At 41.2% G+C, this 16,580-nt stretch overlaps 1 protein-coding gene across 1 annotated transcript; it reads left to right on the forward strand.

Annotated features, from left to right (window-relative positions):
* The first annotated feature begins 232 nt into the window (after window positions 1–232).
* LOC124152707 (WD repeat-containing protein 61-like) lies at window positions 233–16,100 on the forward strand. Its single transcript, XM_046525744.2, has 11 exons — window positions 233–353; window positions 1,621–1,648; window positions 2,217–2,322; window positions 3,297–3,382; window positions 4,178–4,264; window positions 5,491–5,639; window positions 9,495–9,588; window positions 10,660–10,753; window positions 11,837–11,929; window positions 13,040–13,118; window positions 14,256–16,100. The coding sequence occupies exons 1-11, from the start codon at window positions 345–347 to the stop codon at window positions 14,343–14,345; spliced, it is 915 nt and encodes a 304-aa protein (XP_046381700.1). The 5' UTR covers window positions 233–344; the 3' UTR covers window positions 14,346–16,100.
* Window positions 16,101–16,580: the final 480 nt, after the last annotated feature.

Here is a 16,580-nt window from a genome sequence, read left to right on the forward strand (position 1 = left end):
ACAACTTACAATTATTTCCAATCTCGTTTATTCGGGATAAGTAACCCAGATGATATAAATGGATGATCGGCAAAAAGAAACGAAACCATATTTAGTACAAGTGGTCTGTTGCCTAATTATTTTTTGGATGTTCCTGAATTACATTTGTAACATATTTGTGTCACCAATACTAACATATATTCGTCCACTCTTCTGTGTAATACAGAAAATATAGGTTTTAAAATACAAGCTGATTCCGTATTTTCATTTAACATAGTTTACAGTTATTCCGCGCCGGACAGGTGCTTTCCAACGCGACAGTGACAACAACGCTAAGTTCGAAGGTTTCACTCTAAAACGCCAAGATGAGTATGGTGAGAATTGCTCAGTACGACACATTGTATTTGTTCAGTAATATCTTTGGATTGTCACATATTTATCATCGTCCTAGTGGATGCATTCTTAGTTCTTGCTTTAGGCCTTCATAAAAAAGTCTCATTCTGCCAGAAATGTTCTGGACTTTCTGCTCGTGGACATTTCTTGTGCACGTCAATACATTATTTATATATTTACGCACTTGTCAATCCTGTTATGGAAGCAATCGGCGCTTATTGCTGCCACGAAGCGATGGGTTGGTTGGTGTCTTGTTTAACGCCGCACTCAGCAATATATTCCAGCTATATGACGACACGAAGCGATGGTGTTGAGGGGAGAGATTTTTATGTCTAAAGGTGTCGTTGTCCGCACGAGTAGATCTGCTACAAACGGTGACAATTAAGTTCTCCAGGTACTTTTCCGTATACATATATACCCTAACCAAAAATCAGAATACAGAACTGTACCCTAATCAACATGATCAACTGGATGACTCATACCCAAAACGACCCGTTAAGATTCCGGGGTAGAATAGGTCTTCAGCAACCCATGCTTGCCGTAAAAGGTGACTATGCTTGTCGTAAAAGGCGACTAACGGTTAGTCGGGATCGGGTGGTCAGGCTCGCTGACTTGGTTGATGCATGTCATCGATCCCAATTGCGTGGATCGATGTTTATGATGTCAATCACTGGATTGTCTGGTCCAGACTTGATTATTTACAGACCACCGTCATATAGCTGGAATATTGCTGAGTGCGGCGTTAAACAACAAACCAACCATACCCAAAACGGCGAATCTGTACCCAATGAAAATATATAGGCTATGATTTTAAACAATAAACATGAATCGGATTAATCATGTTTTCAATTAAAATGTGTTAAAAGTTATAGATGTATCACTTTCCAAGATTCAAATGTCAAAGATGATCTCAAGACCTTCCTTTTGTTTTGAATGCTGTACATGTATACGATGTCTCAGTCGATGTTCCCCTTTCATTCCTTGATTCATTTTCTGTGTTTGTTAAGACACTGGATATCTTTGTCAGTTTGGTAAGGGATATTACGGGTATTTGAATTAAATGGTTAAATAACTTACATGCATAAAGATTGAGTTGTTTTCTGTTTTAGTTGTAATGTTGTAAATGTATGTGTATTTTGATTGAAGATGGAAAACCAGTGCAGACATTTTTTAAAACATTTATGAAATATTGAAATTTGTCAAAAATGCATGTGTACGTTTACTGCACTTTTCTCCTTTCTATTTCAGTACTCAATCATATTCAAACAAGAACAAGGTATGTCATGTGTTTTATATTTTGTCATCTACATGTATCTTCGAATGTGTGAATAATTCCCTTAGTCATATATTTAAAGATGGTGATTATCATGATTATTACTGATTAATCAACAATAAACAATCTCTGTTCACAAATCACTTTTATGATAAATTTGGTGATAATCATAACATTGGTAATACGTTTCTAACCAACAGTGGGGTGGTCGCATTTGCTCATCATGACGAAGATCCGGGTTTTATTCCCCACGTGGGTACAATGTGTGAAGCCCATTTCTGGTGTCCCCCACTGTGATATTACTGGAATATTGCTAAAAGCGATATAAAACCATACTCACTCACGCTTCATACCACAATACCACCATACCCGTGCTCGTGGGTTTCACCGAAGTGGTAAACGTCTTAGACCTGCATCACTTTGGACTTTCCTCCCACATTAAGCTGACACGCCGTGATATAACTGGAATAATGTTAAAAGCGGCGTTAAACCCAACTCACTCACTCACTCATACCACAATGTTATATGATAAAGGTGAGCTGCTGTACCTGATGCTTCTGTATGTTTGTAGCCCATGAAGACAGCATATGGAGCTGTGCCTGGGGCCGGAGCGAGAGGGACGGCACTGAAAACATTGTTACAGGATCCCTGGATGACACTGTCAAAGTGTGGAAGTGGTAAGCATTTTCTCGGCTTTGTTTCTCAACCATGTATAAAGGGTTAAAGGGGCTTCAGTCACCCATGCTTGTCATAAGAGGCGACTTACGGGATCGGGTGGTCAGGCTTGTCGACTTGATTGATGGTTGTCATCGTATTCAAGTTGCGTAGAACGATGCTCATGATGCAGGGATGAACATGGCCTGTCAGTCCAAGTCTTGTGACAGTCTCGAGGGACTAGTTGATTTCTTCCCAAAGCTAATTATTTTCCACACAGCACTAGTCCAAAATATGCTGCGGACTAGTTGGATATGTCTTTCTCTGCGATGTCGATCACTGGATTGTCAACCCGTGATGATCTGGGAAAGAATAGATCTTCAGCAACCCATGCTTGCCGAAAAGGCGACTATGCTTCACAGCTTGTTGTAGGAGGCAGCTAACGGGATCAGGTGGTCAGGCTCGCTGACTTGGTTGCTGAAGACTTATTCTAATCTGGATCTTCACAGGTTTATTTGTAGATAAGGAGAAGTAGATTGAGTGGACTGGAATCACACTGTTTTGACACAGACTGAGAATGTCCTTGACATTTCCATAGCTGCTTTCCATGCAATAAAAACAATTTTGATATTTCTTACTACACACGAAACAGATAGCTTCTAGTTCTACGCACTCCAGGGATTCAGGTTAGAATAGGTCTTCATTAACCCATGCCTGCCGTAAAAGGAGACTATACTTGTTGTAAGAGGCGACTATGCTTGTCGTAAGAGGCGACTATGCTTGTCGTAAGAGGCGATAACGTGATCAGGTGGTCAGGCTCCCTTGATTGTGTGGTCCAGACTTGATTGTTTACAGACCGTCATCATATGGCTAGAATATTGCTCAGTGCGACGTTAAGGAACAAAAAGACAAAACATACACAGTTATATTACCATGATACCGGAATAGTGTTCCAAGGTGTGCTAAACCCCACTGATTCACCCTATTCATCCCCCAGGTCGGATGACAAACTGGAGCTGCGACACACCCTGGAGGGACATCAGCTCGGAGTCTTGTCTGTCGACATCAGTCCAGGCGGTACATGTATCCTTAGTTGCCATGGTTACCTACATAACATCAGGGACTTATCGGGGTGCTTTTAGAGGGTGATATTCTGCCCCAATGCTAGATTCCACAAATTGATCTTGTCACTACGACTGTTGTAAGTCTATCTTAAAAGCTAGGCTTATGTCTTCTAATGTCTGTAAAACTTTTCATTACCATGATTACTATAATATAAAATTTCCTATTCATTATGTAGATAATGATATTCTCGTAAAGCGTAAGATATCCTTTATAAAGCCTCTGACTTTGAAGACAGCTGCTATGATACTAACTTTAGGGACCCAGGAGAGATCCTGGATTGGAATTGTCCTCACATGTTGTAAGAAGCAAGTCCAGGGATGAAGGGATCAGGTGATTTGCCTGCTTGCATCATGTGCATGTCATCGTACACTGACGGTGTGGATCGTTGTTAACAACATGAATGTCAATCACTGGTGTCTGGTCCAGATTGGATCATTTACAGCTCGCTGTCTGGAATATTGATAGGTGGCATTAAACAACAACGAAACAAACAAAAACTGAATGCTGAGGAGAAAAATAGTGTGAAATGTATGATTTTTCTGTTCTCCATGATCACCACAAACAGGCATAGGTTACCCAGTGGTGCTGTGATTCGCTGTGCAGAGTAACATCCCTTGGCTTTGCTGGAAACTCCAGATTGGCCTTGATTTTTCAACATGCTGTGATATAAATGAAATACTTTTCAAAGTGGCATTAAACTAACTCAGTAACTATCCCGACAGACGTAAGAATGTTTTCCTGAACTGTGGCTAGTGGCGGCCTCCAGCAGTCTTGATGGTCACATGAAGGTATGGGACCTGGAGTCAGGCAAACTAGCCAAGGGCATCGACGCTGGGCCAGGTGGGTGAATATATAGCACTCTAAGCAAGTGTATGGATGCCATGCAATGTGGATGAATATTTATCACGAGCCAACTGTATGCTTTTTCTCTTCTCATCCATGATGGGGGGTACCGCATCCGTGGTCTTGTGGTAGAGTGTCCGCCCGGAGAGCGGAAGGTCCGGGGTTCGATCCCCGGCCTCGTCATACCAAAAGACGTTAAAAGATGGTACTTGTTGTTACCCTGTCATGCGTCGTCATTAAGGGGCTAAAACAAGGACTGGCCGGCTCATAGTCAGTATACTGTGTCTGAGTGGGGTATTCATGTTAAACTGCGGCATGGTATCTCAGTGAGCTAGCACTATAAATCGGCATCAGTCCGGACTAGTACAAGCAGCCACACAAACACACGTGCATGCACGTCGCTACATAAGTGCAATAATCTTGGATGCGACGTTAAACCCCATTTCACTTCACCTAACCTCACCATGAGGGGTTGGTGCAGTGGCCTAGTGGTTAAAGTGTTCGCTCGTCACACCGAAGCGGGGGCACGGGTGGCCCAGTCGTCTAAGGCGCCGCAAATCACTGTGCAGAGTTGTGTCTCTTGGGCATGCCTGAAACTTATGATTGTGTGTTCGAATCCTGGTTCGCCTGATTATGTTTCTACGTTTGTCACCACCATACCTGTGCTCCTGGGTTTTACCGAAGTGGTAAACGTATTAAACCTGCATCACTTGGGGCTTTCCTCTTACATTAGGCTAAAAAAAAATAATAGTCTTATATCATCATGATGTCTGCACGTTTTGTTTTTATTTTTATTTTCAAAAAACATATAAAAATCCTAATACTTAAACACAATGCACAAAAAAATTGAAAATCGAAACAAAAACAAAACGTGCAATGAACTTTATGATGACGTGGGCAGTGCCTGAGAACCAAGACTATTACTTTTTTTAGCCTTAAGCTGACACGCCATGATATGACTTGAATACTGTTAAAAGCGGCATTAAACACAACTCACTCACACCGAAGATTCCCAACATGAGTACAATGTGTGAAAACCATTTCTGGTGTTCCCCGCTGTGATATTGCTAGAATATTGCTAAAAGCAGCGTAAAACCATACTCACTCACTCTCATCCATAATCAATCATTAATCAGTTATCGATTGCATTTTCAAGTGAAAGATTGAAATATTTGAACCATTTCCCAAAAGTATGGTCATCATCCATTTTCTGTTTTATTCAGTGGATGCGTGGACTGTGGCCCTCTCCCCAGACAACAGATTTATAGCGTCCGGCAGCCACACGGGCAAGATCAACCTGTTTGGTGTGGACTCAGGCAGGAAGGAGACATCGCTAGACACCAGGTGCAAATTCACACTCAGCATTGCATATGTAAGTCAGTGATTTAGACACAAAAAACTATATAGGTCAATGACTTGGACCAAACAAATGTAATAAGTCAATGGCATAGTGAACAAGTTAAATCAACAAAAATGGTGGACAAACCTTAACAACAAATCAATGCAATACCGTTTGTGATTGGATGAATATATAACATCTGGTCAACAAATATAACATCTGGTCAACAAAAGTAACGATAAGAAAATCACTTGACTAAGTCTCTAGAGCTCCTGACAGTGTTTTCCTATGATCCAGAAAGTATGATCCAAAGACATATGCTGCTCAGAATTGCCATTACAAATTTTGACGGCTGTGCATTGTTTTATGAAATTGATATTGCATGTAGGACTAGATGAAATGGGGTTTAACGTCAGACCAAAATTATTGCACTTATAAAGCGATGTGTGTGTGTCTGCTTGTACTAGTCCAGACTGATGCCCATTTATTGTGCTAGCCCACTGAGATACCATGCCGCAGTTTAACATGAATACCCCACTCAGACACAGTATACTGACTCCGGAATGACCAGTCGTTGTTTTAACCCCGTAATGTCGAGCACCAGACAGGTACTATCTTTTATGGTCTTTTGGTATGACGCATCCGGGGATCAAACCCCGGACCTCTGCTCTCTGGGGTGGACGCTCTACCACTAGACCTTGACTAGATATGACTGGAATACTGTTAAGAGTGGCGTTAAACCCAACTCACTCACTCACTCACTAGAATAGCAGCCAATGCTTGTCGTAAGAGGGGCTTTGGGTGGTCAGGCTCACTGACTTGGATGATCCATGTCACGAATCCCAGTTGCTTATATCGATGCTCATTTATCAATCACTGGATTGTCTGACCCGGCCCGATTATTTACAGACCGTCATCATACTGTTGGAATATTGCTGAGTGCGATGTTAAACAACAAGCAAACAAAAGCATATGTAAACAGTCAGGGTGGCCTCTCTGGGATGTGGATTTTCAATTCCTACTGCAGGACCCGGTTTTTCGCGAGCGTGGGCAAAGTCACTGAAGCGAGTGTAAAAGGACTTTGAATGTCCTGTGTATTGGTGTCACGTCACCATTAGCGCTTGGTTGATTCCCGGCCTTCATTACCACCAGGAGGCTCGTTTAGGTGTCTGCGGCCTGTGCGGTTAGCGGGTGAATGTGGATACATGGAAAGACGTGTGTGTACAGTGATCGCTCGCTATTGCGCTCTTCGATAAAGCGCTACTTCGGTTATTACGCGCGGTAACGCATGGCTCCCAAAATTTATGTACACTTTTAATACTGAGAGTTTTACACAGACATGATTGTATTGTTGTTCGTTGTTTATTTGCACATAACGCTTCTCATTGCATAATCAACGGTTTATCGCTGAATGGAGTTCTAATAATCTGTTTGAAAACATCCGCGGCAGGTCCCGGAAATTCTACTAGTTAACTTTTCACACTATACATCCTTTGATCTTAGAAGCGCATGCATGCAATAAAAGAGAACCACAAGTGAAGTTTATATTCTTAATTAGTGGGCAATCCAATTTAAGGCTAAACTGTCACACACATGTAGTTGCTGTCACAACACGGCGGTCATTCATTTCGTAATCGCGCTTTCGTAACATCGCCTGTTTTTTCCCCGTAGTTATAACAAGCGATTTCATTGGATTAAAATTTGTTTCTAATGACGCTTTCTTGCCGAAATCTGCTACAAGTTTCGTGATTGGTCAATTTTGAGCACGTGACCTCAGGCAGCCAATCAAGCTGTGATACAAAGCTCGTGTTTGATAAATTTCAGAAGTTAGCGAAAGATTTTTTGTTAAATCGTGTTATTCTGAACGTTTTAAGCAGGAAATCACGATATATATTAAAAATATGGAACTTTGCGAATGTATCGTGCTAGGTTACGAGCTGTGACAAAGATTTTTCATGCATATATTTTTGCATTAAACGTTGTGTCCGAGCCGAGAATTCAAGGCGACGAAAGCCGAGATGTCATTTGACTTACATTACACGCGATCGCACGAAACGATGGAAATAATAACTTAGATGTAAGTTTGATTACTTTTAGATATATTTTTGTTGATTTTATTTATCACTTTGTATAATATATTTAAAGATTTGCTTAAAATAGTCTTTATTTTGCTCTTTGACATGTTCGATGCGGACCCGTTGTCGAAATGTGTGTCCGAGAATTTTATTTTCAATAACATCGCGGGAAATAGTGAATAATTTTTTAATTTATTGATAAAAACTGATAAATTAGAATGGAATACGTATTTCAGACATTGTGAAATATGACAGATTTAATAAATGAATGATATTACAGGTAGATCTAGGTCTATAAAAATATATACTATTTTGACGTGACGTGAGATAAACACATAGGCCTATTGATGATTTGAGATTTGCCGAGCGCGCTCCCCCGCCTCGGCCTCGGTTAAACGGCTCATCGTCTATAACGCCCACCAATTATTTGGACCCCATTGGTAGCGCAATAGCGAGCGATCACTGTACTTGAATGTGTGTGATTTAAAATTAACTTGTTGCACTATCAGGATTGTTTGAAAATTATTACGTGAACTTCACGAGTTTAGTGGTTTATCTATTCATCATAGCACACAATGAATGGTCTACGATTCAATACGACATTCAGTAGATGTTGAGAGTTCACACAAGTGTGTGGGTATTTCCTATATCAATTACCAGTATTTTCTTGAGTATAGTGCGCAACCCCCTCTAGCGGATTCAGTATTTTAGGGGGAAAAATCGAATGTCAAGTGCAGAAATAAATTACACTGTAGATCTACCCCTTCAGCGAATTCCGGTAAACGAACGGGTGATGAGAAACTTGGTCAGTACAAATTCAAAATTTGAGATAAAAAATCACCAGACAAATTTATTTACCGTTTAAATTGTATTTTTTGTTCTGCCAGGCATTGTTTTACATCCAGGGATTAAGATTACCTTGTGTATTTTCTCGTAAACTAAGCCGGACACAGCTATCAGCTGTACACACGTTTTCTTGGAATCTACCGGTGATACGGTCAAGACACACCCAATGATATATAACTTTACAGTATTTTAATGCAAGGATCGGCAAAAATTGTATCTGAAACTATTTTTTATCAGTAATAATATATCCCAATATCTTGTTAATTTAGTTGCAGCTTTTACTAAACATATTTTAAATAATAATAACCCTAAGCGAAGCAGCTGATCGCTATTTCCGGGTAATAATTTTTCACATGGAACTAGTCTGACCAGTCACCGTCAAGGCTCTCGCGCACGTGATCGCGAGAACTACGTGTTGACATAGAATCGTCAAACTATAACAAATATGACTTTTAACGAGTCAAAGTATGGCATTTATGATATATGTATCCATTCTCTGTCAATTAAAGTTCGTTTCAAGGCGTCAATAGCCCTAATCTGACCGTGGTCGCTGTTAATAAAAGGTGAGTTGCGCGATCTTCCGCTCGCTTCGCACGCGATTTCGCCGAAATTAATTAAAACAATATTTAAAGGAATTTTGAATAGAATTAATGAAAATGGTAAATACAAAAGTCCATTGATCCAGGTTTAGAATAGGTCCCTTGGGATATGATGACATGCAGAAACCAAGCCAGCGAGCCTGACCATCCGGTCCCATTAGTTGCATCTTACGACAAACATAGTCGCCTCTTACGAAAAAACCTATTCTTACCCAGATGTTCAAGGGTCCACAAGAGGAGCACTGGGGTGAAGTCCCAGCTGTTGATATTATGTCATGTATTTAGTCCAAAATGACTTTAGAATTAAGAATTTGTTTCATCCTCTCTTGTTTTGTGCGAGATGTTCAGTAGTTTGATACATGTTTCAGAGCCCTGATGGTAGATTCATAGCATCAGGAGCCTTAGATGGTATTGTGAACATCTTTGACATCACAACAGGAAAACTCATCCACACACTAGAAGGTAATACTGAGGCTTACATGTCTCCCTCGTGAAGCTGTTCAAATTCTCAAGTTAATTCACTGAGATGGGTTGCGTGAATAGCTGTAAATTTGCTGATGTGTTGTTAGGCAATATTTATTCATTGATTCACCCCATTGGGATCCTGGATTATGATTGGTACCCAACAGCCAATGTACCAAGGTGGTAAGGTTGGTGACTGGCTTGATGTCATGTCAATGTACCCCAATGGCATGGAACAATTGTTTGAAATTTCAATCACACTCAGCATTGCATATGTAAATACAGGGGTCCATGGTTCCAGGGTTAGAGGGGGCACGGGTGGCCCAGTCGTCTAAGGCGCCGCGCTTCGCTGTGCAGAGTTGCACAACCTATGATTGTGGGTTCAAATCCCGATTCGCCCCGATTATGTTTCTAGGTTTGTCAGCACCATACCCGTGCTCGTGGGTTTCACCGAAGTGGTAAACGTCTAAGACCTGCATCACTTCGGCTTTCCTCCCACATTAAGCTGACACGCCGCGATATAACTGGAATACTGTTAAAAGCGGCGTTAAACCCAACTCACTCACTCGCTCACTCCAGGGTTAGAATAGATCCAGGTGTAAAATAGGTCAGCATTGTGTATGTAAAACACCCATGAAGACCCGATCTTTTCCTTAATCTTTCATGTTTTTAATGAAGGTGCTGCTCATGTGATTTGATGCACTTCGCAAACTGAGACCCGCTTTTTCACAATATAGGTCTTGACTATCGATCAGATCATCTTCACTGGGCGCCGTCATTTTGTTTGAAGAAATGCAAGTGATATGAGAGGTGGAATTTGATTGGATATAGGACTGACATTGTACTAGCCACTGGTGGCGGTACGATCGAGCCCAGAAATTCCAGCCTAGTTCGGCAAGGGTGGAAACTGGACTTTATGGTCACTTATACAGTTGTTAGCTGACTAAAAATAGAAATACCTCACTTCTATACTGCCAAAGGGGAACATGTAATCACGGGTTATAAAGAAACGTAGTGAATATGCACAAGCCATGAAGTGTCGACAATCAGTGACATCTTGGTCTGTTTCAGGTCACGCTATGCCTATCCGGTCACTGTGCTTCTCTCCCGACTCCCAGCTCCTGGTCACTGCATCAGATGATGGAAATATCAAGATATATGATGTGTAAGTATACAGTGAATTATCATCCAAAACTGGCTCCCACAGGAGATACCGCTTGGGTGACATCAAATCAAATGACATCACTAATGGCTCTGCTACTGAACCTGTTAGCAGTAATTTTTACACTGAAGACACTGATTATTACTGTATACAAGCTTAAAAAGTTAGAGGATCTCGCCCTCGTGTCTTTTGCAATCAAATATATCAACTGACATTCTCTAATTCTCCCTAAATTGAAACCTTTTAAGGAGAGAGAGACAGGGAGAGAGAGAGGGAGAGAGAGAGAGAGAGCAATCATCTTAAACCCCCATTTCACCTGACCTGACTTGCATGATTGCTTGTCATTGTAGTGATGTGCATGCAATTTAGCCGACTAGCGTAAATTAACATTTACTAATTTTCATATAATGCAAGATAGTGGAACAATGCCGATGTTAGATTTATTGATTGTTGCTTGCTGCCACTCTGATTGATGCTTACTGACTATGGTCCTTTGGACCTGCATAGTTGTTAAATGTCACTTGCCCAGTGACTCCCTGGAAGTACTGGTCCCCACTAGCCTATTTCTTTATGGAACAGTCAACTAAAAGAGCCCTGTATGTCATTGTGCCCCTATTTTGCCTGGTCCATATTTGACTTTGTAAAGGGATAGAGCTTGTATATTGCTGCCTGCACTAAACAAACCTTTATGCATTCGCAATCTTGTTGATCCGACCCCTGAAGAGCCGAGCTAGAATAGGTCTTCAGCAACCCATGCTTGCTGTAAAAGGTGACTATGCTTGTCGTAAGAGGCGACTAATGGGATCGGATGGTCAGGCTTGCTGACCTGCATATCATGAATCTCATGATGTCAATCACTGGATTGTCTGGTCCAGACTCGATTATTTACAGACTGCCGTCATATAGCTGGAATATTGCTGAGTTCGGCGTTAAACAATAAACAAGAAACACTTGTTGATCCTTTGCACGTCTTTAGACACCCTCCTTCTCTCTCGTGATCTTCATCACAAATACATTTAAATTTGCATTTGTGTATTCTTTCTGTGTAATCCCTTGAAATATTGACTTTATGCTTTCTTCTTCCAGCCAACATGCCAACCTAGCGGGAACCCTGTCTGGCCACGGAGACTGGGTGCTTAGTGTCTCCTTCTGTCCAGATAACACCCACTTTGTCTCAGGGTAAGATAACACTGACTTTGTCTAAGGGTAGGATAACACCCACTTTGTCTCAGTGTAAGATAACGCCCACTTTGTCTCAGTGTAAGATGACGCCCACTTTGTCTTAGTGTAAGATGACACCTTCTTTGTCTCAGGGAAAGATAACACCCACTATGTCTCAGGTTAAGATAACACCCACTTTGTCTCAGGGTAATGTAACACTCACTTTGTCTCAGAGTAAGATAACACCCACTCTGTCTCCGGTAAAGTAACACTCACTTTGTCTCAGGGTAAGATATAACGCCCACTTTGTCTGAGGGTAAGATAACACCCACTATGTCTCAGGGTAAGATAACACCCACTTTGTCTGAGGGTAAGATAACACCCACTTTGTCTGAGGGTAAGATAACACCCACTTTGTCTGAGGGTAAGATAACACCCACTATGTCTCAGGGAAAGATAACACCCGTTTCGTCTGAGGGTAAGATAACACCCACTATGTCTCAGGGAAAGATAACACCCGTTTCGTCTGAGGGTAAGATAACACCCACTATGTCTCAGGGAAAGATAACACCCGTTTCGTCTGAGGGTAAAGTAACACCCACTTTGTCTCAGGGAAAGATAACACCCGTTTCGTCTGAGGGTAAGATAACACCCACTATGTCTCAGGGAAAGATAACACCCGTTTCGTCTGAGGGTAAGATAACACCCACTATGTCTCAGGGAAAGATAACACCCGTTTCGTCTGAGGGTAAAGTAACACCCACTTTGTCTCAGGGGAAGATATAATGCCTACTTTGTCTGAGGGTAAGATAAAGCCAACGTTGTCCCAGAGTGAAATAATGTTTTTTTTACACACACACACACAGTTACAATAGAGTTCAAGTAGATTTTGCATCGGATAGAAAAATTGAGGGCCTAAATTTGAATGGCCAAATTGTGGGGAGGGAGCCTCAAAAATACTTGAATTATCCGACTCAGTTTTGTATAAATTTTGTCAAGCAATGTGTAGTTCAATCTGCTGTTGAAAGTCAAAACATGAGCTGCTGAAAGTTTCCCAAGAAGACTTGCCGGATGTCCCTGCTTGCACTGCTGCCTCCTTGACCTGTCATGGCTCTGCTTCTCTTCCAGGTCATCTGATAAAACCGTGAAGATCTGGAATGCTGGAACTCGGCAGTGCGTCCACACGTTCTATGAGCACTCTGACCAGGTATGTGTAAACAGTTGTTGTTCTCACATGTTCTGAATGTCAGACTACCATGTAGCCTTGAAGATCCGGGGTAGAATAGGTCTTCAGCAACCCATGCTTGCCGTAAAAGGCGAATATGATTGTCGTAAGAGGCGACTAACGGGATTGGGTGGTCAGACTCACTGACTTGGTTGATGCATGTTATCGATGCTCATGATATTAATCACTGGATTGTCTGGTCCAGACTCAATTATTTACAGACGGCCTTCATATAGATGGAATATTGCTGAGTGGGGCGTTAAACACCAAACCAACCAACCAGCCAACCATGTAGCTAATCGCAGTCACAAATTAGTTGACATTAAGTAATGTTGGTCATGGATGGGTGACTGCATTCTGCAGCTCAACTCTTGAGAGTTTCTGGGACTTCAATCCTGCCAGACACTGAAGCACATGTAGCACATGTGGTGTGGCCTCAGGCAAGTGACTTTACTCGCAAGATGCCTCTGTTCACCCAGCAGTAAATGGCTACCTGGTAGGATGAGATGGTAATGTAACTGTTACCTTCTAGCAGCTCACAGGTTGCATGATCCCCAGGGAGCTGAGATTGTAATCATGTGCACACTAATCCATTGACTGGTGTACTAGTGTAGTGCTTTGAAAATGCTATTGGGTTTTGATTAAGCAATATGATATGATATGATATAAGACAACAACATTTCCATCCTTGATGTCTGTTTCCGTAACAATGTTCTTAAAGTCTAAGGAACTGGACCTTGTTCCACAAAGCAATCTTTGCGCTAAGGTGATCGTAGCTGCCATACTTAACATAGGCTTACGATCGTCATGATTGCTTTTTGGAATGGGGCGCTGGTGTCTTTTTATCTAACAAACGACATTTCACATCCATTTGATATGTAAAACATTCGGAACCTTGAAAACTGTCCAGGACCCACTTGCACAAAGCGATCTTAGCCCTACGACTATCGTAAGTCTATCGTAAGTCTATGTTAAAGTATAGGAGTTAATAAGATCGCTTTGTGCAAGTGGGTCCAGTTCAGGACTCATGATGCTCCAAGTAAGTCACAGGACTAATGATTTAGCACAATGTTACAAATCCCTCCAAGTCACAAGATGATTTCTCCCATGTTATTTCAGGTATGGAGCGCCACCTACAACAGTAATGGTTCCAAGATTGTGTCAGTCTCCGACGATAAGGCAATTCATATCTACGACTGCCCTCTCTGAGACCTGCAGTGACAAGACTCATACTGACTAAGCCAGTACTTCTGAATTATTTGAACATTTTGTTGTCTGAAAGACAAATGGATTGGACACCAGCTGTGACACTTTCTTCAGCTCAAGTACTCCCCATTGCAGGGTTGTATTATTGGAAGAAGCAGAAAAACTGTTAGGAGTGCAGAAATTGTCGTTTCACCAGAAGATGGGGATATATTCTGGGGCTGTTCCACAAAGCATTTGTTGTGCTACGATGATCGTAGCTTCCATACTGTAACAAAGATTTATGATAGTCATTATGATGATCGTAGCTGTCGTACTATTACAAAGACGTATGATCGTCACTACGATGATTGTAGCTTCCATACTCAAACAAAGACATGGTAGTCGCTACGATGATCGTAGCTGTCGTACTATTACAAAGACGTATGATCGTCATTACGATGATTGTAGCTTTCATACTCAAACAATGACTGATGGTAGTCGCTACGATGATCGTAGCTGTCGTACTATTACAAAGACGTATGATCGTCATTACGATGATTGTAGCTTCCATACTCAAACAAAGACATGGTAGTCGCTACGATGATCGTAGCTGTCATACTATTACAAAGATGTATGGTCATCACTACGATGATTGTACCTTTCATACTCAAACAAAGACATGGTAGTCGCTACGATGATCGTAGCTGTCGTACTATTACAAAGACGTATGATTGTCACTACAATGATCGTAGCTCCAACATTCAAACAAAGACTGATGGTAATCTCTACAATGATCTTAGACCCACACTCAAGCAAAGACTATTGATAATCTTAGAACTGAGATTGCTTTGTGGAACAAGTCCCAGGCCTATATGTTTACTATTGATGCTGGTACAATGTGCTGAAACAGTTCTCACCCGAGATGTTTCAAAAGTTTGATCAAACTGCCACAGTGAAGATACAGTGCTTCTTCTGGTCTAGTTCAGTCAAATCATTCCGGGTTAGAATTGAATGCCAGTAACCTAAGCTTGTTGTACAAGGCAACTATATAGATCAAGTTGATTTGGTGACTTGATTGTTGCCTGTCATTATTCCATTATTATCGTATTCTATTGATTGCATTGTTGCCCACCGATTTATCTGGACCTGCTCACAGGGCGATATTTGGCCCGAAGTCTGCAGCAATTTTCTGTGAAAATGGGAATGAGAAAATTCGCTTTTCGTGAAAATATAGTTATTATATTTGACGTAATGAGGGCCCAGGGCACTCTCAAAATTAGAAATAGGGGGCTCTTATTAGAATATTATTTTGGTGAAAAAAACAGAGTTTAAAGATAGATTTCGTGGTTTATGCTGAAAGCCTAAAATGTTAATGTACGACATATATATATATTTCCAGAATTTAATTGCCTATAATTAAGGGTGCATATAACACATGAGTGTGTATTATAAGTGAATAAATAAGTCTTGTGTACATTGATCAATCGGAAGGTGTGCTAATTGAGTTGTTCACAAGCCAATATCTTAGCAAATGTCACCGTGAGCACTTATTAGAGCGGGGTGCTTATTACGTCGAATACGGTATGAGTAATTGAATGGCTGGGTTGAGCTGACTTTTCTACTGATAACAAGACCCTAAAGGAGAATGAGATCGGCAACTTCCTTGAGAGAAAGGTCGTGTGGTGTGTGTAAATAATGCAAGAATTGTCATGAAACGAGCACTGCTTTCATGGTAACGTCAACTGTAAATACTAATGTAAATAAATATATTTTACATTAGATACCTTCTTGTATTATGTTTTAATTCCCCTAATCGGCAGGCTTGCTTATGGAGAATGTGTCAATCATTTAGCCAGCTGAGGCAAATCTTGCCCTGGGTCCGTTAGCTGCAGATATGTACAAACACGCTTACAAGGGATGTGACACGTTTTATGTTTAACACTTTCTTAAGAAATCCTACCACATCAAATGTCAATTTCACTTATGTCAAATGTCAAGGTCACACAAAAGTAGTGTTTGACACATGCAGTGAAGAAGCTAAAGGTCAAGGTCACATGAACGTTCGTGGTTATTATTTTTCAGTATGAATGTATGTGTCATAAAACTTGGTATTTACATTAACAAGACATACTCCCACCTTTTGATTATCATTTGTGGTTAAAGTGTGTATGTTATCACTTGGATTTGAACTCCACAGTCACAGGTTTCTGACCTGTGTATTGCGGCCCTTACTCTTTTGGGCCGCCCATGCCCTCAAAA

The sequence above is a fragment of the Haliotis rufescens genome, unplaced genomic scaffold, assembly GCF_023055435.1.
Source record: "Haliotis rufescens isolate VD_foot unplaced genomic scaffold, xgHalRufe1.0.p SCAF_14, whole genome shotgun sequence".
In the NCBI taxonomy this organism is placed as follows: domain Eukaryota; kingdom Metazoa; phylum Mollusca; class Gastropoda; order Lepetellida; family Haliotidae; genus Haliotis; species Haliotis rufescens.